Source organism: Triturus cristatus, chromosome 2_2 (genome assembly GCF_964204655.1).
Source record: "Triturus cristatus chromosome 2_2, aTriCri1.1, whole genome shotgun sequence".
NCBI classification, from domain to species: Eukaryota; Metazoa; Chordata; class Amphibia; order Caudata; family Salamandridae; genus Triturus; species Triturus cristatus.
The window spans coordinates 150,061,066-150,084,771 of NC_140582.1; the positions used below are offsets into that span (position 1 = coordinate 150,061,066).

General features: G+C 41.8%; 1 protein-coding gene across 4 annotated transcripts in view; it reads left to right on the plus strand.

The window, feature by feature from the left end:
- The window catches only part of LOC146861982 (phospholipid-transporting ATPase ABCA1-like), a 3,104,259-nt gene that overhangs the window by 1,632,874 nt on the left and 1,447,679 nt on the right, over positions 1-23,706 (plus strand). For all 4 annotated transcript variants that reach the window (XM_085641135.1, XM_085641137.1, XM_085641136.1 and 1 more), the window contains exon 20: positions 3,542-3,673. In XM_085641135.1, the coding sequence (XP_085497261.1) occupies positions 3,542-3,673 (132 nt within the window). The remainder of the gene's footprint in view (positions 1-3,541; positions 3,674-23,706) is intronic.

Below are 23,706 nucleotides of genomic sequence, written 5' to 3' on the forward strand. Positions count from 1 at the left end.
CACCTGCTCTGCACCTTTCTACCTTCCATAATCTGGTAGGCGATGGGATCTCCTGGCCGGTTCTTTGCCCCAGTGTTCTATGTGCCACCTCTTTGTTACCCTGAGGCAGATTGAGGAATCACATGCTCACAAATCCAAGGGCCAAGGAGTAAAAGAATGGAAAAACTCTGGGCATCTGGTTCAAAGTGTGGCTGTGGATGAGTTGGGACAATGTTGTCTTTAGGAAAGCGGTCTGATGGGTAATCAAATCTCCACAGTCTTTGCATCGCAGGAATAATCAGCACACTAGTCGTTGCTAGGTTAATACCTTGTTTAAAATTAATTCTGTATTAAAATGTCCCATAAGAGCCACCAGATTCGAGGTTTTAAAGTTGAGGTGTGTGTGAATCTGAGATGGAAAAGGTTGTCTTTAAAATTGTTTCCCCAAATAAATGAGGTAGCTATGTGAACATACAGAATGACCTGCCGGTGCAGCCCATGCAGGTAAGAGCAGGAGGGGTGGCGGGGCCGGTTTGGGGGGATTCGACAGATGACCGCTAAGGGGAAATTAAATAAATAATTATTTTTCCCTCGGGGTCACTGTTGCAACAATCCTCCCCCATCGGGCCCCTCCGCTCTCACCTGCACGGTCCGCTGCTGATACATGACACTTTGAAGATTCACCCATAAATCAGGGGCCGATATGAAAGTGGCTCTGTTGGTACAGCTCCCTCAAATGCAACGGAGCTGCAGTCAAAGGCCACAAGAAGACTTTTTGACATTGTTGGTTTATAAATGAGAGACGTTTTCTCTGGCTGCTTTTAGACCACAACAAAAACCTTGGTGACAGGTTTGCCTGGGCATTTTTCTACTTCTAATTCTTTTCTTAGGAATCATCTACTTGTCTCTTTTCATGTGCACCTATCCTTCAATTGCATAATTATGATCACTTCTGAACAGCACTTCATACTGCGCCTTCCTGTCCAACGGTTGTAAAGTGCATGTTTTGCTATGTACCCGATTAAATGGTCCATGTCATGGAGACGTTCACTCTTTCAATAGTGAGTCCGTCACTGGCACCTATGATAAACTCATCGTCTAAAGAAAAAGCACCTGCAGAGACCCAAAGGTTTTCTAAGGAGCCCGCTGCAGGAACTGCTGAATGCTGGGTGTGCCCAATACCAGGCCTGCCTAATCTTGATTCCATCCAACATATGCCTCTTATATCTACCACCCTACACTATCTCTTTTCTCACTCTTGCAGGTCCTTTTTCACTTCTTGTTGTCTGTCCCTTTATCATGGTTATCTATCTTTCTCTTTGTTCTTCCATATCCCTTTACTGCCTTTCTGTCTCTTCCAATGAGCTAGGGTCTGATGATGAAAAATATGTCACATTCCCAGTGCTGGAAATGGAAAACTGTACTTTAGAGTTCCACAAATTGGGGGTGAAGGAGTGGCAGAACCAAGGGGGTGGAGTCACAAAGTAATGAATCATGAAAAGCAACGCCCAATAGTTAACTCAGACATTTATTATTTAAAAGCTCTACCGCAAAGAAACTGGCAACAAGGACAATGTGTCCTACATCTGTTCTGGAATACTTCATTGGACACAAAAAAAATCTTTTAGGGTTGAGGCACCCATTACGTGCTCAGGAATTTCATGGTATAATCATATGGTAAGGTATCTCTGGTGGCTAAAGCACTTGCTGGAGCGATCTGTGTTTTGTCTAGTCAGTTTGCTTCAACATAAAGAAGCATAAAGGTTCAATGCGGCTGCTGCAAAGCACATTGTGTAACATGCAGATCACAGCTTTGGGTTTTACTCAGATGTCTCAGTTGGTTTCTGCTTTTGTCACAAAGATCATTTTTTTGTTTGCAGTTCATAAGTTACTGTCTTTCTACGAATGCACAATGAGCTATGACCTGGCATCAAGGAGCTGCATTCAAAGTGCAAGAATTAGGTTTAGAAACTTGTTGTGCTTTTTTTCACAATATTTCATGTCTCCAAGGTTGCTCAAAAGGGTTCTTATCTTATTAGTACAGACATCCTGAACTACTCACTGCATTATGCTTTAACTCCTGACATGGACCTGATGCACAAAGGGCCTCCGCACTTGTGGTGGAGGCCCCACAGTAGGGGCAGAATCTCCGCAATGAGGATTCTCATTATAGAGTTACACCCCAAGCGTGGAGACTACACCACGACCACGAGGCCTCCGCTATGAGTCCAGAGGCCCTTTGTGAATCAAGCCCTATGTCTTTCTCCAGACCAAGCACTCATAATGTAAAAAGCCTACCAATATGGATAATATGCGACTCCTATAGCTTGTAACCCTCATTGTGTTTTCCAATATTTACTGTATAATAATTTACACACGTGTATGATTCCATGTAAAACATGTGTGTGTGATGTTAAGCACTCTGACTCCCTACATTGAGGTCCGTAGCACTATAAAATATCAAATAAAAAAAATTCTGTTGCTATATAAATCGTTAGTATTGTAATTTCTCATACAGACACATAAAGCTGACATTTTTACAGTGCATGCATGTTTCTTAGTACAAGAGTTGAACCATCAAAAATCTGGTTCCGTATCATAGTAACTTGTCAGTTGATAAAATAATGTGTGCCTTTGTATTTATACTGCATACCACTGGCATCTAGCTGTTAGGCTCCAGATAGCTTCTACCCAGGAGGACCCTCGAACAACAGGATGACTCATGGCCCTTTAAGTGATGGCTTTGTTCTGTGTCTTGCTTGATTTGAAAAGAAGAAACCTTCCTCACCTTCGCTGGGTTGTGATCTGAACGAATAGGAGACAATATGCAGCACTGGTGCATGTGCAGGCAAATTACAGCAACACAGAGTACGCATATTTCACGGAGGCAGACCCAGGCCCTGGATTCAGCTCAGTAATAACTTGCAGGCTGAGGATCCGGCTGGATCCGGCTCATGTCCTGCACTGCTCATCCTGCCATTGAGTGCCAGAGCCCGCCATCTGCAACCACCAGCACAAATTAAGCGCAAGTAGCTGGGCAGGGAGTCGTTTCAAGGTTCGAGGTTTTGTGTTTACCTTCTAAATATTCATTATAGTTTCTGTTATTGTTCGTGTGCTTCCTTAGATTTGGTTTTCTCTTTGTGGCTTGCAGCAAAGGTCAATTTCTTCTGTTTATAGTTCGAAATATCAGACATTTTCAAAAGGAGTACACAAACATAGAAAGAATTTCTGGAACATATGGTACCAACTTCCTAAAAGAATCTTTTAAATGAATTGTGTAAGGTGCTCTGGCACAAGTACAGATAACAACACTAATGTCTGGCTGAGGTGTACCTCCTGTGTGGTGTTTGTCCGGACACCCTCTCTTCGCCTCTGTGAGCAAAAACACTTACTAAATTTAACATAATATAGTTCATCTGAAAAGGTAGTACAGTAGTTTACATTTGATATCACAATGGATTGTTTTCCTCATTAATATTGCAGCTTTGAAATGTTCCCACTTAGAGCCATATCATTTGTTGCATCACTAGGTACAATACCGGCATCTTCTTTATGATTGCAGGTCGATCTTGACTGGACTGTTCCCGCCCTCATCCGGAACTGCCTTGATATACGGGAGAGACATTCAGACTGAAATGGATCAAATACGACAAGACATGGGAATGTGTCCTCAACACAATGTCCTTTTCGATCAGTACGTAAACAAATACAACATAACCGCGCTTGACGTATTCAACCCATGTATTCATAAATATTGTAATAGATATATGGTATACAAAACCTACTTGAATCATTCTTTTATGTGACCAAAGAGTTCGTTTGTTTCGATTTTGCTTTGATTCCCAAACACCTCTCCTCCAGAGAGCGAAATCACCTTTTGGGGCAAGATGGGGCTGGTCTTACACATTTTATCAGGGTTGTTTTTTGAACTTATGTCCCAATCCGAGGTCTGGTGGAAGTGGAAGATTTCCTTGCTGTAAACACATTTACTTCCTGTAAGCAATTGGTTTTGAGTAACTGCTGCAAGCTGCAGCACAGGCTCTATTTATTTTTATTTTTTCACATTTGTTAGTGAAATTGGGCTGTATTTCCTCCTGGCACAACAACAACCAGAATGCCACTGAAACCATCATGTTTGGTACAGAGGTACCCGCACAATTGCAGGACTTCTCCGTAATCATTCCCATCACTTAACAACGTGATGCAGATGTTGGGTTACTCTGGTTTAAATGTATTCCACCACTAATAATATTTGTCCTATAGAAGGGATTAGGGATGGTGGTGAAACAAAGCTGAAGGCACCCACTGAAGATGGTCATGGTCACTTGATCCCATCAAATCAATGACCTCATTTACAAACTGCCTTTTGTGAAACGTAAAGTAGTAGCCCAGTAGACCTGCATAATTACAAGAAACTGCAGTGCTCAAACCTACAGCATTAGGTCTCCACCTCTGCCTCCCCAACCTTTTCTGTGCAGAGGTCTTTGGCATGGCGGATTTTTTATAGAAAATATGAGAGGGACCAGAGACATTGTTGGGTAAATGAAAAGGAATTATTCAAAACTGAGTGGAGTTAAAAGAAAGGTAAAGTGGAGTTTGGAAGTGTGATGCTAATACAGCACACACATCCACAAAAGAATCAGACCTTTGCAATTCACAAAAAATACATCTAACATTGTGATAAACTTAATGGTGTCAAAAAAGGCTTAAATGTATTCCAGCCCATTCTCAGACCAAGTCAAGCACCATACATGACCAAACACTGGTTCTGCAATACACTCCCATAGTAAACAGTGGCAGTGACTTAAACTGACAAGTCATAGGAATTCATGTTACATTAATTAAATGAGTTCTACACTTGGAATTTTAACAAATAAAATAAAATTGTAGTTTATTTTTGAAAAATCTAAAAAGTATTTAAATTAATTGAATATATAACCTTTGACCATGTGATGTTAGTGTGGGTGGGTAACTTTTACATTCTTATTTAGAAAAATATTATTTATACATGAAATTAATATATGTAAATTATTTTCTTAGTGTGGATTTACATGGGCTTCCACCTGCTAGTAGCCTTTTTGTAAATACCTAGACTGCATAAAATCAGTGATTCTAGGCCACAAATGAAGATGTATGGTCTATTTGAAGAAGACGGTACAAGGTACTTAAAAGGTAACACAAGAATGTTTATGCAGCCTTTAAGGCATCTTTGTGAAATTGATGAGGACAAGAGACATAAGATAAAGAGAGAAGTTAAGAAAATGGACAATGCAATTACAGACAGTAAGGAGAAAACAAAATTAAAGGTCATTCTAAATGGGTATGCAGCCTTCTCATCTCATAAGCCACAACACAGGACATTTCGCCTAGACAAAAGACGAGGCTTCCTACCTATATATATATGTTTGGTCGGCGGAATCTCTCACCATTTCAAAAAGGCTTACTTAGAGTCCTAGAGGAGCTAAGAAGCAAAAGCATTCATATATACAGCCATAATATCTAGACATATATTGAAGAAACATACATTGACTTTGCCTTTGACTTTGACTTTAACAGTGCAATTTTGTTACATATGAAAATGTATGTTTCTGAAAATAAAATATATATAAAAAATCTTTTTTTACATAAATAATACAAATAAAATCCAAAAAAACAAGATTAAAATAATTCAATGTATGTCTCTTCAATTTATGATTAGATATTATGGATGATTTTGTTTCTTGGCTCCTCTTGTACTGTTAGTGAGCATTTTTCGAGATGGTGCGAGATTCTCCCGACCAAATATATATATAGGTAGGAAGCCTCGTCTTTTGTCTAATTGATTTTGTTCCACTGATCTTCCTACCTCCTATCAGTTGTATACAGGGGACCTCTTTTTGGTGCATTTGAACAGGAAATTTCACCACCTGCACTCCACCCAATACAAGGATAACATGGCGATAGCAAGCGCCAAACATTACCAGCTGCAGTACAAATGAGAGGGGTATGGGAATGTACCTCGGAAAGAAGCTGGGGTACACCCCAGCTTACCCCAACAGCTTGGTAGCTTGTTTGATTCAGGATACAAAGAACAGATTCATCCTATACAGCTGCCAAAATCATGGAAGGTTATTAATATTTCCCAACTCAACGTGTTCATTTCTCAATCAGGAGCAGGGAAAAGACAGACCTAGTCTCAAATCCATGCTCACTTCCTCCATCCTCTTAGAGTTATTCATATGTGTGTCTTCTGCATACGTCACTCATTCAAATAAAATGTAATGGTATTGGAAAGGAAATGTAGGACATAAGAAGGTAGAAACACATGTGAGGAGACAAGGAATAGAAAGATTCACACGGAAAGGGAAATGGCAGAAAGAGCAAATGTTAAGAGAGGATGGTGTGATGACAGGGAGAAAAAGAGTGTAAAAGAAAAAGAAATAGAAAGGAAATGAAAGGAAATAAATATTGGGGATTGAAGTACAGATACAGAGTGGGGGACACAAGTTTGCACTAACAGGAGGAAACACAGAACAGAGAGGCCTTTCTTTTGCTCAGTACATAAACAATTAGGGGTGGGCGAGAAAGTACGAATGTATTGCTAGTCCTGCAATATCCAGACTCCATCATCATTATCCAGCAGATTCTGTGGTGGTGGTGCTGTTGAGCATGGTGGGTGCTGATCTTGCCAATATAGTGGTAAAACCGATGGGCAGACATAGTGGAGGTGAAAAAGGTGGATATGGTGCCTACTCCATTGTGGCTGAAAGTTTGCTCTCCGATCCAAAAATTCAATTGTAATAGCAATGTTCTTTCCAATGTTGTAACATTATGTTGGACTCCACTATACATATCACAAACTCTACACAACCCAGCAATGGGACTGTGAAATGACAGCATTGCCATTTTGTAGTTGAACACACAGTAAAATGATGCCAACACCAAAGTGCAGTTCTCAAGAATGTTCCAGACAGGGTTCAATAGTCAATGACTAACTTCAACAACAATGGTATATAGACATCCCGGAATATAGACAGATGGTCTAATAGTCTGATTGTGCTTCGCCATCTGTTTCACAAAGCACGACATCATAAACCTCACTGGAAATTAGTTTGGCTTCCAGAGTACTTTTTCAAGAATAAGCCTCAACTTTAAGTCACGGCCGATGTTTGCCACTACAGAACAGTAATTGTTCCAAAAACTACAAGGAGACTTCTGCTTTAACATCACAATCACCACTCTCATTCCACCTCGCCTGCCAAATCCTGTATATAAACAGCTGTCTTATAAGGACAATATTGTAGCTAACACTGGGTTTATCAAAGTCCTGATGCTCACAAAACCAAGAAATTCTTGCCACTATTTACATAACAAGTAATATCTATCTTACTTCGCAAATGCTAAACCATAGTCCCTACTTTGGGGCTTATTTATGGGACTTTGGCACAGGGCAGTGCAGCAAGGCATCTTGCTGCCCTACGCCAAAGCCAAAGGACAAGAATGCATCGTATTTAAGCAATACAATGCATTCCTGTCCTTTCTCCCTGAGCTGGTGCCATTTTGGCAGCCTAGCGCCAACGTAGGCACTCTTGCACCATTGCTCCGTAGCAGGCAGGATTGTTTTTGTGCAGGTAGGGGCACCTTCCTGCACAAAAACAATCCTAAGAGGTGTTTTCCTCTTTCTCTGTGACCTGCAGAAGGGAAAGAAGAAAAAAACGAGGAGAAATAAGCATATTTGACACTTCCCCAGATTTATATCACTTTTTAAAACCTGGGGCAGCGCCAAATTCCATGGGTGTTGTGTGGTAAAACCCACTGCAAAACACCCATGGAACTCCTCCTGGGCACAGAGTAAGGCAACGCAGCGATTTGCGCTGCATCACCTTACTCATTTATTTATTTATGGGTTTGTAACGCGCTAGAATCGACTCTAAACAGAGTATCTCTGTGCAAAGAAAGAAGAATAGAGAGAGAAGAATAAAAAGAAAGAGAAACCAGCAGCATCAGATCAGCATACAGTACAAGTTGATTAAAATAAAAATGTTTTGAGTTTTTTCCTAAAATTAAGATGTTCTTGGCATTGCCTGAGCTCAAGAGGAAGTTTATTCCACCAAGTTGGTCCGACAACCGAAAGAGCTTTACCACCTTGTCTGACCTTCTTTGTGGTAGGGATTTTCAATAAAAGTTGGCTACTTGACCTAAGAGAACGTGTGGGATTATATGGGATAAATTTATCCTTCCAATGGGAAGGTCCACATCCATGTAGACTCTTATGGATCAGACAACAAGTCTTAAAGTTTATTCTCTTGCGGACTGAAAGCCAGTGTAATTTATCCAAGAGGGGCTGTGATGGTGTTCTTGGAGGGGCATTTAGCACAAGCCTTGCTGCAGTGTTTTGTATCACCTGGAGTTTTGCTAGGACACTCTCATTGGCTGACAGCAGAAGTCCATTGCAGTAATCCAGGCGACTCAATACTAGTGCCTGTACCAGGGTTTTTCTGACGGAGTCCGGTAGAATTGGAAAGACTTTTCGTAGGAGTCCAATAACATGGAAACATTGGCCAACCACCCAGTTGCCATGTTGTTTGAAAGTGAGCTCTCGATCGAGACGAACCCCTAGGTTTTTGACTACCTGTTTAGGTTCTGGCACTTGGCCAAGCTCACATGGCCACCAGTCCGGTGTCCACAACGTTCTTACCTCCCCAAAAAGCACAACTTCGGTCTTATTTACATTGCATTGGAGATAATTAGATGTCATCCAATTTGCCACAGCCTTCATGCCTTCGGAAAAGGCCGTTTTCACTTCATGTGTCAGCCTTTTGAAAGGGAATAAGAGCTGGGTATCATCCACGTAGGAGACGGGGATGAACCCAAAGTCTCTCAGAATTCTGGCCAGGGGTGCCACATAGATGTTAAAGAGGGTCGGGCTCAGACAGGAGCCCTGTGGCACCCCCTTCGTAATGTAAGTCTCAGTCGACCGAAATGAGCCCATGTTGACAGCTTGGGTACGGTTAGATAAAAAACTCTTTAACCAAGCTAGTGCTGTACTCTTGATGCCAATCATAGTCAGACTTTCGATTAGGATTTTATGGGATATCGTATCGAACGCTGCCGCTAAATCTAATAGTACCAGGATAACAGAATATCCTCTGTCCTGGTACATGTGAAGACCATCTGTCACCGATAACAGGGCAGATTCGGTACTATGTTTTGGTCTAAAGCCAAACTGAGAGCTGTCTAGCCTATCAGTCTGTTCAACATAGTTTGATACATGTTTATTGACGTGTTTTTCTATAAGTTTCCCCAAAAAGGGAAGTAGGGAGATAGGCCTAAGATTAGACATATCAGTCCAGGGAATGGAGGAGTTTTTCCTGATAGGTTACGAGGTCTTTCAAAGCCATGCAAGGTGGCTTTGCGTTGCTCAATAAATCGAAATGAGAGCCCTTTGTCATGCATATGACACTTTACGTGGTGCAAAAGTGATGCAAGGCTCTGATAACTAACTCCCAAATTCCTTAAAATGCAACTCTCTTGCTATCCCTTCACTCTCCAAGGCAGGAGTAAATTGTAGCTACTTTTTAGGTAATCAGATTAAACTGCCTCGCCTTATATTGCATCTATGAATTATCCAGTCATTTCATCTCAATATTTACTCTCCTGCTCAATCTTCTCACTAGTTCTCTAGTTGCTCACAAAGTACCGAGCAAACACCCGACTGCATCAACATTTATCACACATATAGTAAAGTGGCACTTGTTTCAATCAAAAGTTTGACTGCTCGATAGATACCCAGCAACGTTTTTGACACAGACTGCCCTTAGAGACTAATGTAAAATACATTCCTGTTGATAAATGTCCACTTAAGGAATTACTAAAATTCCCCTATTAGTTGGAAGCTGTAGTTCTTTCAAATAAATCTTTCCCTTCACTTTTAATCCCCTTTAAATCATAAGGGGGCATTTGATATCAGAATTGAAAACTATGTAAAGTACTTTAGGGAGGACCGGCATTTTGATAGAAAGAACACTAAAATACGTTTTCCTTTGCTAGCCCCTTTAATGTGCACAATTTGAATGCACCTTTAGCATTTGTATTGTTGAGCTGTGGACTATATAACTTATCCAGGTTCATTTCAGCTTTTAGCTTTTTCATACTCATGATTTGCCTCCTGCTATAGTAGATTATTGGTAGAAAATTCCCCTTTTGCATGGTCACCCCCATTTTTCACCATTCCATTGCTGGCTTTAGATTCTGCACACTGTGGCACTGCTGTCCACTGTCATGGGTAAGTGTTCTGACTCCTTAAAATATGTAGAGATTGGTATGCTCCAATTTGGCATACTTAACTTACCTATAAGTTACTAGTATATGTTACATCGTGTATACATGAGCTTTAAGTTAAAATGTCACCAGCCGACTTCAGTCCTTATTGTGGCATCTACTACAGTGACAGTGTAAACATGGCATCAGGCCTACCATTATAGCCTGACTGTGTGTAGGTGTTGTGTTACTCTGGCAAGATGACCAGCAGTGCCCAGGAATTTCATTTGCTTTAAAGGGGCAACCCCCGTCACAAACAGATGAAGCTCACACCTACAGAAGGCTCTCCCCCCAGTCAGAAATGCATCAAACCCAGTGTGGCAAGATCAGCCTCCAGAACTGGTTTGGGGTGATCAAAGAAGAGGGTACAGCCCATTACCATGGGCACACCTTAGAGTGTGCACACAGGGTTGATACAAGGGGTAAAGTGGATTTAGTGAGAGGGGCACTGGGAACAGAACATCTGCAAACATTTTCCCTGTTGGTAAGGGAGGGACCAGGAGTCACTCCCATCCTGAAGCGAATATCAGGCATACATAGGACATTCCCTGGTACCCTCCTCAAAACAATCTTGATCTGTGATGGAAGAGAAGAAGGGTTACATCTGCTGTTTGTCACTTGTGAAGGGACCTGAAGGGCTCGTCCTGCTCCCAGTCTGCTTCCAGTTGTAGCCAGGACACAGTGGATTATTCTAAGGTCCAGTCAGATAACCTCTTGTGTAAGCTAAAGGACCACAAAAAGCTGAAAGAGACCTGGGGGGATATTTACAACATACTTTTGGAGAGCAGTGTTACCCCAAAATTGGTAACGTCGTGATCCAACATTTTTAAAATGGAGGGATGCGCCGTATTTACAAAAATATGGCACACGCCTGTGTGTTCCCTAGCGCTGGGGGTAATAAAGCTGTCAGCATAGGCGCCCTTGTGCCAATTTGCAAGGGTGCCAGCGCTGCAGATTTGATTGTTTATTTGCAGGAAGGTACACCTTCCTGCCCATAAACAATCTTGAAAGGTGATTTGCTCTATCTATGTGTGCTGCAGAATGCAGCACACATGGAAAGAGCAAAAAACAAGAATATGTAAAAATAACATATCCTCATATCCCTGGTCTATGGGACAGCATCAAAAAGAAATGGCTGTTGCAGTGGAACACCGATTGCAACACCCATTGCTCCCCCCTTTCACGCTAGGTGAAGCATGAAAAGGGACCTTATTTACAAGGCGACTTTAAGCTGTGTTAAGTTTGTAAATTAACACTTTGTAAATTAGCTTTGTAACACTTTGTAAATTAGGAGAAGAGGATATTGCACCCAGAACATCGCTAAAAGTAATGTTCTGGTGGCAATATCCCCTTGTGAATAAGTCCGCTTTACTCGGTGGAGCCCAGCTGACCAATCCCAACTGAATTTGACCCTGTTGATGGCCTCTGCTGAAGTGAGTTTTGACCTCCAAGTGCTGTTTCTGGGGTCCATGGGTCCTTGTCTTTCTGAAAGAGTACTACTCCTAACATCCCTGAAAATCTTGGGGCTGGGAACATTTTTAGACTAAAAACCTTTGAAGGCCTGGACAAACCTGCCACATGTTGATCCGACCAAGATGCATTGCTGCTGGACTAAAGAAGCTGTAGCATATCCGGAACAGAAAATCCGATTCAAGCGAATGTTTGGTCTTGAAGGACCCTCTTTATATTCAGCCTGAGGTTTGCCCTGCTTAAGGATTCAATTCTCTGAAAAATGTAGAAATCTCGACTAGGCAAAGGCACCAAAAGTATCCGGCCAGCGAGAAGTCTTCCTTGGGTGCAAAATGTTAACTTCTCCAAATCAGACCTTTTCCTGTTAAAGCCAACAGCTTCACCGGTATATCATCCAATGCCTATCTGACGCTGTGGAGCCCTCTTCTGATAAACTACCTATCTAAAGATATCCTTTCATGAAAAAAAAAAATATATATATATATATCTATATATATATATATATATATATTCACTGAAAAAACTATAGGTTTCAGGGGCGTTATGGTTAGCTGGACTTTTCACTCGTACAAAACCATTGAAATTCCCCCGTTATAGTTAGTTCAGCTAACTATAACTCGCGCGCCCGCAATGCACTGCTGATGACGTCACATATTACATCACTCATGACAGGTTTAGTGACATCACTCATGACATCACTCATGACATCTCAAGTATACCCTCAGTATTGAAGGGGAATGAATTCCCCAACTTACAACTGGCCAGGGGGCGCGTTTGCAGAGTGCTGCAAGGAGGGGGCATGGCCTCTGGCGTGATGCCGGTCTTTTATTTATAACATTTTTTTTAAGAAGGAGGGCTGTGTGGCCCCCCTTCTTTTTCTAATTTACTGGCCCTGGGGACCCCATCCCCCAGGGCCTGCACCCTAATTTTTTTTGTCGAAAAAAATACATTTGGCCCTCCCACGGCCTTAATCGGCCCCGGGGATCCCAACCCTCGGGTCATGGCCTTTTTTTGTTTTTTAATTCTTTAGGAGGGGGCTGCGTTGCCCCCCTCCTCAGGCCACATATGGCCCCAGGGACCCCATCCCCCAGGGCCGGCCTTTGTTTTTTAATATTCTAAAAAAATATATATTTAGAGAAACACCTAGGACATGCTGGACAAACCATATGTACCTATCACCATGACGATTTGCGTGATATTCATTAAAAGGCGACTATGCATAGAATGAATCCACATGGAATGTATTTACACCGCTACTGAAGCTCTGACGTGTCTGACGCCCTACCGTGTCTGATCCCGGCGCCCCCGCCATTGGGTACTCTCCAAGTAGACACCCTTGTCGTTTATTTATACAAACATGGGTAGCTATTGACGGGCACATTTAATAGACATGCACACCAAGCCATTCAAAGGGGACTCGACAAAAATTCGACCAAACTATGCAAGAAACCCCCCTCACGGTTAATAAAACACACATACACCGCTGGATGTGTAATACTTTTTATTTTACTCTCTGGAAAGGAGACAAACCTCACTTGAGAGTCACAGCGTGCTCCTGGCTGAGCCCAATGCTGTGTTACACCCACCAGTGCCCGCCGAGTGCCTCACACCTCTGTGTTGTATTCCACCAGCTAGTGCGTATGCTATGACACTCTCTAGCCCATGTGCACTGTAACACCACCCCGTGAATATGTCATGCCACACTTGCCTTCGCACGGGTTATGTTGCCCCATCTAACGTGCCTTCCTCGATGCTTATGTTATAATGCACAGCGCTATGCCATACACATTACAATCTGGGATCCATATCTTTGTCACAGTGCATATGCAACGTTACACTCCCCAGCACATATTTTATATTACAAATTTAGAGACTAGTTAGGTTACACAACACTGCCCTGTGCATATTACACTCCAAGGCGCATATCGCATAGCACGCGCTAGTGCCTGTGCTATCTCGCGCTCTCCAATGAATATGTCATTGCGCACAATGTATTGCATATTATATTTCACGACCCGATTCATCTTATATCAAACTTTTTGGTGCATAGTTTATACCATATACCATATCTAATTTTCATTTTCAATCGTGCTCTCAGGACTATGTTCTATATAACACTGCATCCACCTACCCTTTTAATGGGCATTACATTTTGCGATGGGGGTGGAGGGTCAGGGGGTGTTTCTGCCAAGTGAGCCCGGAGTCACAGTCACAAACATCCTCTTCTTCCTGAACAAAAGTGAGATTATGCTGCATACTTGTTCATATTTTAAGTAGTTCGCACAGACACACATTTTAAAAACAATAAAGTTCCTAATACCCACCTTCTCTGAACAGTTAGCTTGCTGGCCCATCCACCTCCTCCCTATCCTCTGTTGTCGGAATCCATGGATTAGCCTCCTCCCTCCTGCCATGCATGGTTTGATGTGCTGCCACTGCCCTCCATTTAGCATGATGTACCAGTCCACTCCTCCTGCCCTCCATTGCCCAATACTATGGCCCATCATTGACCTCCTGCTTAGCCTCTGTGCTTAGATTGCTGCCCCTATTCTCCTTCCCCCTGCCCTCCGATGTCTTTGTGCATGCCCCAACTCCATCCTTTTTGCCCACCATGTTCCATGGACCTGCCACTCCTATCTACTCTGAGTGTTCTGTTGAGGTGCCACTCCCCTCCCACCTGCCTAGCATTGTTAGATGACTGTAACCTGTCCCTGCCACCTCCATCCTGCCTGTCCACTTGCCATGCCCCTATCCCCTTCCTCCTGTCCTCCATGGTCCATTTTACTGCCACACCCTTCTGCCGTCCTTGGTCTGCTGTGCTGCAACTGCTCCTCCTGCCTGCCCCGCGCGGTCTGTTGTGAGTCCCCTTCCCCTGAACTCTCTTGTCTGTGCCCAGGTCATGACCCTCCTTTCTATCCTCCATGGTCCTTTGTGCATGCCCCTGCACCCTCCTTCTTGCCCATCATAGCCAGTGTGCTGCCACTAACCCTCCCGCTTGCCATGCATGGTCTTCTGTGCTACCATGGCCCCTCCCACCTTCCCTGTGTGGTCAGCTAGCTGCCCCTGACCCCCTCCCACCTTCCCTCCATGGTCTGTGTGTATGCCATCATAGTCTCACTGTTGCTCTCCATGGTGTGCCTTGTTTCTAGTGCCCATCCTGCCTGACCTCCATGGTCATATTGCTGCTCCTGCCCCCTTGCCCCCAGCCCTCTGTTTCCATGTGCAGACCCCTATTTCCTCCCTCCTGGCTTGTCTGTTCCATTGTAATGCCCCTGATCCGTCCCTCCTGCCCTTTATGGTCTGTTATGCTGCAGCTTTCTCTCCTGTCTGTCCATTATGGTCAGCTAGCTACCATTGCCTCTTTCCCCTCTGTTCTCTGTTGTCCATGTGCATGGTCCTGTCCCCTCCCAATTGCTTTCTATGGATTGTTGTGCTGCACTCCCGTCCCGCATGCGCTGTGTGGTGTATTGTGCTGCTGCAAACCCTGATGCCTGCCCTGTAGGGTCAGTTTGGTGCACCTCTCAATGTCCCTCCTGTCCTCTGTTATCCCAGTCCATGTCCCTACCCCAATTCCTCTGCCTACCATGATCCAATGTACCATACTTGCGAACATTTTGAACATGATAAGAGGGAGATTTTGAAAAAAAACTGGGGTATTGATTTTCCCCTTTGAGTTACATTTAAAAAGAGGAGATTGTAGACAGGAGACAGATCAAATAATGCCCATTTGAGCTTAAAAACATTGGATGTTTCCTGGCTGAAACGGGTCTGTTGGCACGTATGGTTGTACTACCACTGCCTCTTCCTTCTGCCCACAATGGACTATTATATTGCCACAGCCTCTCTTGCCAGTCCTGTATTGTTGGTTTGTTGCCCCTGCCCCCATTTCCACTGCCCTCCATAGTCTGTTGTGCTACCACTGCCCTTCCTGCCTGCCCAGTGTCATCAAATTGTTGCATCTGCACTCTCCTACCTGCCTTCAATTTTCAGAATCCGTGCCCCTGACCTCTGCCTCTCAACAGTATCCCAATGAACAACTAGATTGCTAACATTCTATATTTATTACAAAAGTGTGGAACGCCTGACGTCATCTTGATGTAATCAAAACTGTAATACCTAGAGTATTTCCTTTAGAAATTACATATATGAGAGGGTCTTATTTGCATCAAAATTATGGTTAGTGCTCTAAAATGAGGACATATTTTCTGAGTTTTCAAATAGCGACAAAGAACTTTTAAATTATTTGTAATCTTTATGTTTTTTTATCCAGTTGACCACTTGATTAAATGTTGCACCTAGGGGAGAGGATGTGGTGTTACTTCCAGAGCTGCAGACTTTGCAACTGGGGAACCAGGTTGGAGTTTCTGCTTCAGCTCAACATTCTGTGATTCTGGTCAAATCACTTAATCTCCCCATGGCTACAACCAAAATGAATTTGATCTTGTGTGATGTAACCAATGCTCATGTAAAGCACTCCAATACCTGACTAGTCTGCACTATATAAAACTGCAAATACACAGTTTTGAAAATTTCACGAAGATAAGTCAACCGGCGCTAAATTTATTCAAAATAGAATTTTCAGATTTCCTATGGGAACTCGGTCCTAACTATAACTATCTACTACTACAGTAGATAATATATATATATATATATATATATATATATATATATATATATATATATATATATATATATTACCTACTGGCGGTCGCCAGTAGGTAGTTATAGTTAGGACCACGTTTCCATAGGAAATCCGCAACATTCTATTTTGAATAACTTTGGCGCCGGTCGACGAATCCTCGCGAATTTCTCAAAATAGGTGGGGCGCTACGCTCCGCTCCTACCCTGAAAGTCTCGGGGGGATCCGTCAAGCGGGGGCTGAGATAAAAGGGGGGTCCCAAAACGCGTTTTTCCCATGCATTTTTCCATAGGACCTTTAGAACGAGCTACAGCCCGAACGGCTGAACAGAATTACTCAAAATTTGGCAGAGAGGTAGTCCCTAGGTCAAGGAAGTGCCTTTTGTAGGTTTGGTGTAAATCTGTTCAGTAGATTCTGAGAAAATAGCCTTTAAATCAATATATATATCTGAGCCCGCTTACGGTACGCTTACCGTACGCTTACGGTAAGCGTACGGTGGCGTGCGCGAGCGCGATTCTGATTGGCTCTTAGATCTTAGTAAACATTCGAATCGGCCGAAACCAGGAAGCGGCGGCCGCCATTTTGTGTATTTCACTCTGAAAAAAAAGAGTGAAAACAAGGAAAGGGGGCAATGAGGAGAGTTACAGACCCCCTAACAATTGTAAGGGGGTCAAAGAAGGACAGAAAAGTACAAAAAAAACATTTATTGATTTTTAAAAAAATCACGGGGTACGCGTACGGTAAGCTTACGGTAAGCGTACGGTAAAAAAAATAAAAATAAATAAATGAAAAGCAGATTTAAGAGTTTAGAAATTAGGGAGCTCTAAAAAGAGCTGTTGTGTTTATGAAGTCATTTTTTTAGTGGTACCTACAAGTAAGTACCGATGCAGAGTCTAAGGTTCAAGAGGAAGACTCTGTTCCCTTCATCATTGAAGTGCACACCATCTCCTCTATAAATGTCTTGCATGTCGTAACGCAAGTTGTTGTGGTAAATGGCACCCATACCATAGTCACGGAGGAAAGCAGAAACAGATTTGTTGACGTGCTTTCTTGCTTTGTCAATCTGTGGACAGAAATGATTGGACCAGTTCCATTTTTGCCTTTGGCATATGTTGGAAAACACAAAGGCAGTTTTAGGGAAAAGTGTAAACAGTTGTGCAAAGGTGTCCTTCATAAGCATTTCCAGACCTACCCCAGTCAAAGTGCCTAGGTCATTGCCACCACAGTGCACTATTATGAGGTCAGGGTGTTGGATTTGAATGAAGGATTTCACCAATGGCATCAATTGGTGCCACTTTAACCCTCTCTGACCAATCCATTTAATGTCTACATTTGGCAAAGCAAGGTCTCTCACCATATCTGTTTTCTCTGCAAACTTTTCACTCCAGAAGACATAGCTGTGCCCTACAATCCACACTGTGAACATCTTCAAAGGAGAACTGGATGCACTCAGGAGGTGTCTTTCAGTAGAATGGCAATATGAAAAGAAAGACAGTTTGGAAATGGAGGCATACATATTTTTTACAAAACAAAAAGAACTGATTGGCTGTTTCATACCATTCTAGAAAAAAAACTAGGCTGTATGTGAAAATTAATAGAAGCATGTTTTGTATTGGTACAAAAAAATGTGTAACCAAAGAACAGTACTATGGATTTGCTGTTAGGTTTGAAAAGTCAAGCACTCTTGCTCTGTGGAATTGAAACATTGTGTGTCGAACTTCTGACCTAACTGCACACAGCAGTGTTCCATGAGCTGTTGCTATGGTAGCAGGCAGAAGTCAAGTTGGGGGAAGGGTACTAGGCAGAAGTCAAGTTGGGGGCAGGGTACTTTTGGAAAAGGGTTGGTTTTCAACCAATAGAAATGTGTCATTACATTTGAAAAAAAGGGGGAAGCACTGAGATTTGAAACTTACATGTATATGTGTGGAAAAATAGAGGGAAAGTTTGCCATTATCTGGTTCTGCTGAGAGGAGAGAGGTGAACACAACAGAGATCCTGGCTCTGATAATCTGCTGTTTGAGTGTCACATTTCTTTCACAACTAACTAATTTTAAAGGTGAGTTTACAGTTTGAGAGGGGATGTATGTGGTAACTTAAGAAATGAATAATAGAAATGGGAATTGTTTTTGTTGTAGTTACACATGGTGGTTTCATAATGTGTCAGTCTGTAAAAGTGATTTTCACTTGGCCCGAAAAAAAAAGAGCAGTAAGTGTGCTTTCAAATTGGCAAAGAAATTTCGTTTTGGCACTAATGTGAAAACATGACTCTGTGTGCATAGAAGAATTATAGGCAGAGATTTATTGCGTCTTGCTCTGGTGATTTCACAGTTGCAGTAGATGGAAAGGGGGAGCGAATTTTTGGGGGAAGAAGCAGAGGCTTAGCACACACCCATGTCCTTGCCGTGTATAGTCATGCACAGTATTTACAAGCCAGTGGGGTTTTCAGGTTTAAGTCTGTAATGCAAATACATTCAGCATCACTAAGGCTGGTTGCCCCTGCTGGAGTGTAGGCAGTCACAGAGAATACACACGGTGGTGGTCTGAAAAAAAAACAGCTTGGACATGTGCATTTAAATAAATTTAAAAAAAAGGTTTCAGAATGTGTCAGTCTGTAAAAGTGATTTCAAATTGTAAAAAGAGATTTTCACTTGGCCCGAAAAAAAAAGAGCAGTAAGTGTGCTTTCAAATTGGCAAAGAAATTTCGTTTTGGCACTAATGTGAAAACATGACTCTGTGTGCATAGAAGAATTATAGGCAGAGATTTATTGCGTCTTGCTCTGGTGATTTCACAGTTGCAGTAGATGGAAAAGAGGAGCGAATTTTTGGGGGAAGAAGCAGAGGCTTAGCACACACCCATGTGCTTGCCATGTATAGTCATGCACAGTAATTAGAAGCGAGTGGGGTTTTCAGGTTTAAGTCTGTAATGCAAATACATTCAGCATCACTAAGGCTGGTTGCCCCTGCTGGAGTGTAGGCAGTCACAGAGAATACACACGGTGGTGGTCTGAAAAAAAAACAGCTTGGACATGTGCATTTAAATAAATTTAAAAAAAAGGTTTCAGAATGTGTCAGTCTGTAAAAGTGATTTCAAATTGTAAAAAGAGATTTTCACTTGGCCCGAAAAAAAAAGAGCAGTAAGTGTGCTTTCAAATTGGCAAAGAAATTTCGTTTTGGCACTAATGTGAAAACATGACTCTGTGTGCATAGAAGAATTATAGGCAGAGATTTATTGCGTCTTGCTCTGGTGATTTCACAGTTGCAGTAGATGGAAAAGAGGAGCGAATTTTTGGGGGAAGAAGCAGAGGCTTAGCACACACCCATGTGCTTGCCATGTATAGTCATGCACAGTAATTAGAAGCGAGTGGGGTTTTCAGGTTTAAGTCTGTAATGCAAATACATTCAGCATCACTAAGGCTGGTTGCCCCTGCTGGAGTGTAGGCAGTCACAGAGAATACACACGGTGGTGGTCTGAAAAAAAAACAGCTTGGACATGTGCATTTAAATAAATTTAAAAAAAAGGTTTCAGAATGTGTCAGTCTGTAAAAGTGATTTCAAATTGTAAAAAGAGATTTTCACTTGGCCCGAAAAAAAAAGAGCAGTAAGTGTGCTTTCAAATTGGCAAAGAAATTTCGTTTTGGCACTAATGTGAAAACATGACTCTGTGTGCATAGAAGAATTATAGGCAGAGATTTATTGCGTCTTGCTCTGGTGATTTCACAGTTGCAGTAGATGGAAAAGAGGAGCGAATTTTTGGGGGAAGAAGCAGAGGCTTAGCACACACCCATGTGCTTGCCGTGTATAGTCATGCACAGTAATTAGAAGCGAGTGGGGTTTTCAGGTTTAAGTCTGTAATGCAAATACATTCAGCATCACTAAGGCTGGTTGCCCCTGCTGGAGTGTAGGCAGTCACAGAGAATACACACGGTGGTGGTCTGAAAAAAAAACAGCTTGGACATGTGCATTTAAATAAATTTAAAAAAAAGGTTTCAGAATGTGTCAGTCTGTAAAAGTGATTTCAAATTGTAAAAAGAGATTTTCACTTGGCCCGAAAAAAAAAGAGCAGTAAGTGTGCTTTCAAATTGGCAAAGAAATTTCGTTTTGGCACTAATGTGAAAACATGACTCTGTGTGCATAGAAGAATTATAGGCAGAGATTTATTGCGTCTTGCTCTGGTGATTTCACAGTTGCAGTAGATGGAAAGGGGGAGCGAATTTTTGAGGGAAGAAGCAGAGGCTTAGCACACACCCATGTGCTTGCCGTGTATAGTCATGCACAGTAATTAGAAGCGAGTGGGGTTTTCAGGTTTAAGTCTGTAATGCAAATACATTCAGCATCACTAAGGCTGGTTGCCCCTGCTGGAGTGTAGGCAGTCACAGAGAATACACACGGTGGTGGTCTGAAAAAAAAACAGCTTGGACATGTGCATTTAAATAAATTTAAAAAAAAGGTTTCAGAATGTGTCAGTCTGTAAAAGTGATTTCAAATTGTAAAAAGAGATTTTCACTTGGCCCGAAAAAAAAAGAGCAGTAAGTGTGCTTTCAAATTGGCAAAGAAATTTCGTTTTGGCACTAATGTGAAAACATGACTCTGTGTGCATAGAAGAATTATAGGCAGAGATTTATTGCGTCTTGCTCTGGTGATTTCACAGTTGCAGTAGATGGAAAGGGGGAGCGAATTTTTGGGGGAAGAAGCAGAGGCTTAGCACACACCCATGTCCTTGCCGTGTATAGTCATGCACAGTATTTACAAGCCAGTGGGGTTTTCAGGTTTAAGTCTGTAATGCAAATACATTCAGCATCACTAAGGCTGGTTGCCCCTGCTGGAGTGTAGGCAGTCACAGAGAATACACACGGTGGTGGTCTGAAAAAAAAACAGCTTGGACATGTGCATTTAAATAAATTTAAAAAAAAGGTTTCAGAATGTGTCAGTCTGTAAAAGTGATTTCAAATTGTAAAAAGAGATTTTCATTTTAAAAACTATTTTTTAAAAAAACAAATGAATAAATATTTTTTTGAGTGAGTATGGTAAGTCAATAATAATAATTGTAGTCTCTCAAGGACCTTCTAATGTGATAAATGATTTTTAGTGTTTTTTTTAAAAAATAAAAAAAAAGGTACGCTTACCGTACGCGTACGGTAAAAAAAAATAAAAAAAAGTTTTTAAAAACATATGTAAAAAAAAGATGAAAGATAAGGTTGGCTCTTAAAAGAACCGTTGTGTTGCAGGGACAGAGGAAAGAAAGATTGGGAATATTAGACGGTACAACAAGTGTGCTGATCTATTTTACTGTTCACCAGGGAAACACTGGTCTCCCTATAAGTAATTAGATCGTGACAAGTGGCGCACCGTACTTCAACCCTCGCAAACCGAGGGTTAATTTCCAGAGGGCCAGCAAAAGGAGATTCTCCCCCCACAGATGGAGGGCTCACCTGACCTGCAGAAGAGGGAGTCTGCCCTGCAGGTGATGGTCCAGGCTGAGCTGCTGTGGATGTACTGGCTCGTCTTTCTGAAGAGTTACCTCCAAAAAGATGACCATGTGTCCTTCTGTGTACATCCTGGAGGTGTCTCTTCATGGTGTGATTCCCAAAGGAATACTTCCTGTTAGGATTACCTCTAGAAAGTACACGCTTACACAGCTTGCAAGTAACTAAGGGTGCATTCACCTTTTGCTGGCCTTCTGGAAAAGTAAAATAATCCCAAACATAAGAAGGCTTTACTTTCCTCGCTCTCTGCCTCAAGACAGTGCTGCTGGTGCTAGCCTCACTCTCAGAAGAGCTCTGCTGTTCTGCCATCGTATCCCAAAGACAAACCAGCTCCTTCTCCCAAGGGATCACAAGCAGAAATGAGGGGAATGGGTGTGGTGTAGGAGAGTTCTAGAACTGAAAGTAGTTTCAACCAATCAAAAGTTGTGTTTCATGATCACATGACCAACCGTACGCTTACGGTACGCTTACGGTGCGCTTACGGCAAAAAGTACGCGTGCGCGTAAAAAAGACACGCGCTTGCGCGCATGCGCATAACAGTCACTCCCCGGCACTTCCGCGTAACGTGCGCGTGTTGCGTAAGCGCGCACGCGTCCCACGCGCAGTACGCGCGGCTACGCAAAGTACGTAACTATACGCAAGCAGCGTAGATAGATTACGGACGTTGCGTAAACCGTACGCTTACCGTGAGCTTACGGTACGCGTACTATAAAAAAAAAAAAAAAAAAAATCTGGAAATAAATTTTACATGTTTATTTTAAAAAATATATATAAAAAAAATATTTAAGGATTTTAAAAATTTAAGCATAGTCTTTATAAAAGATAAGAAAATTAAATTAAAAATATGTTTGAAAAAAATGAAGAATAAAAAAAAAAAATAGCATTTAAAAAACCTTGCAAATTCACTGAAAAAACCATGGGTTTCACACACGTTATAGTTAGGAATTAGCATTTAAAAAACCTTGCAAATTCACTGAAAAAACCATGGGTTTCACACACGTTATAGTTAGGAATTAGCATTTAAAAAACCTTAGAAATTCACTGAAAAAACCATAGGTTTCACACACGTTATAGTTAGGAATTAGCATTTAAAAAACCTTAGAAATTCAGTGAAAAAACCATAGGTTTCACACATGTTATAGTTAGCTGGACATTTTACTCATAAAAAACCAATGAAATTGCCCCGTTATAGTTAGTTCAGCTAACTATAACTCGCGCGCCCGCAATGCACTGCTGATGACGTCACATATTACATCACTCATGACATGGTCAGTGACATCACTCATGACATCACTGATGACATCTCAAATGACATCACTGATGACATCACTGATGACATCATCCTTGTGATAGAGTGGCAGACCTCCTCTCACCTTAATATAAGCTTTGATACACACATTCAAAAATAGAGACTAAAAATTTCAAAACAATGGACATACCAATACCAGTTACAACAACCTCTTCAGTAATTCTAAGATCCACATACACATCCACTCATTCACCAACAGTCCTATACAGTCACTCATACATGTACTCACTCATCATATGTACTCATACATCTATACATCCTGTTACACAATGCCACTCATCCATAGAGTTACTCACACACATAGTCACTCATGCTAATAAAGAATAAAACATACATTTACTTGCATATACAGTAATACACACACCACCATACTTACTTCTACGGAAACTTACACATACTTAGTCTTTTAAACAATCACTTATAGAAACACATACTTATTCTTACAGGAACTCTTTCAATCTCTCCCTCTCACATATACTCACATATATACACCAATAGTCACATATACTAGTTTAAAACATATGTAG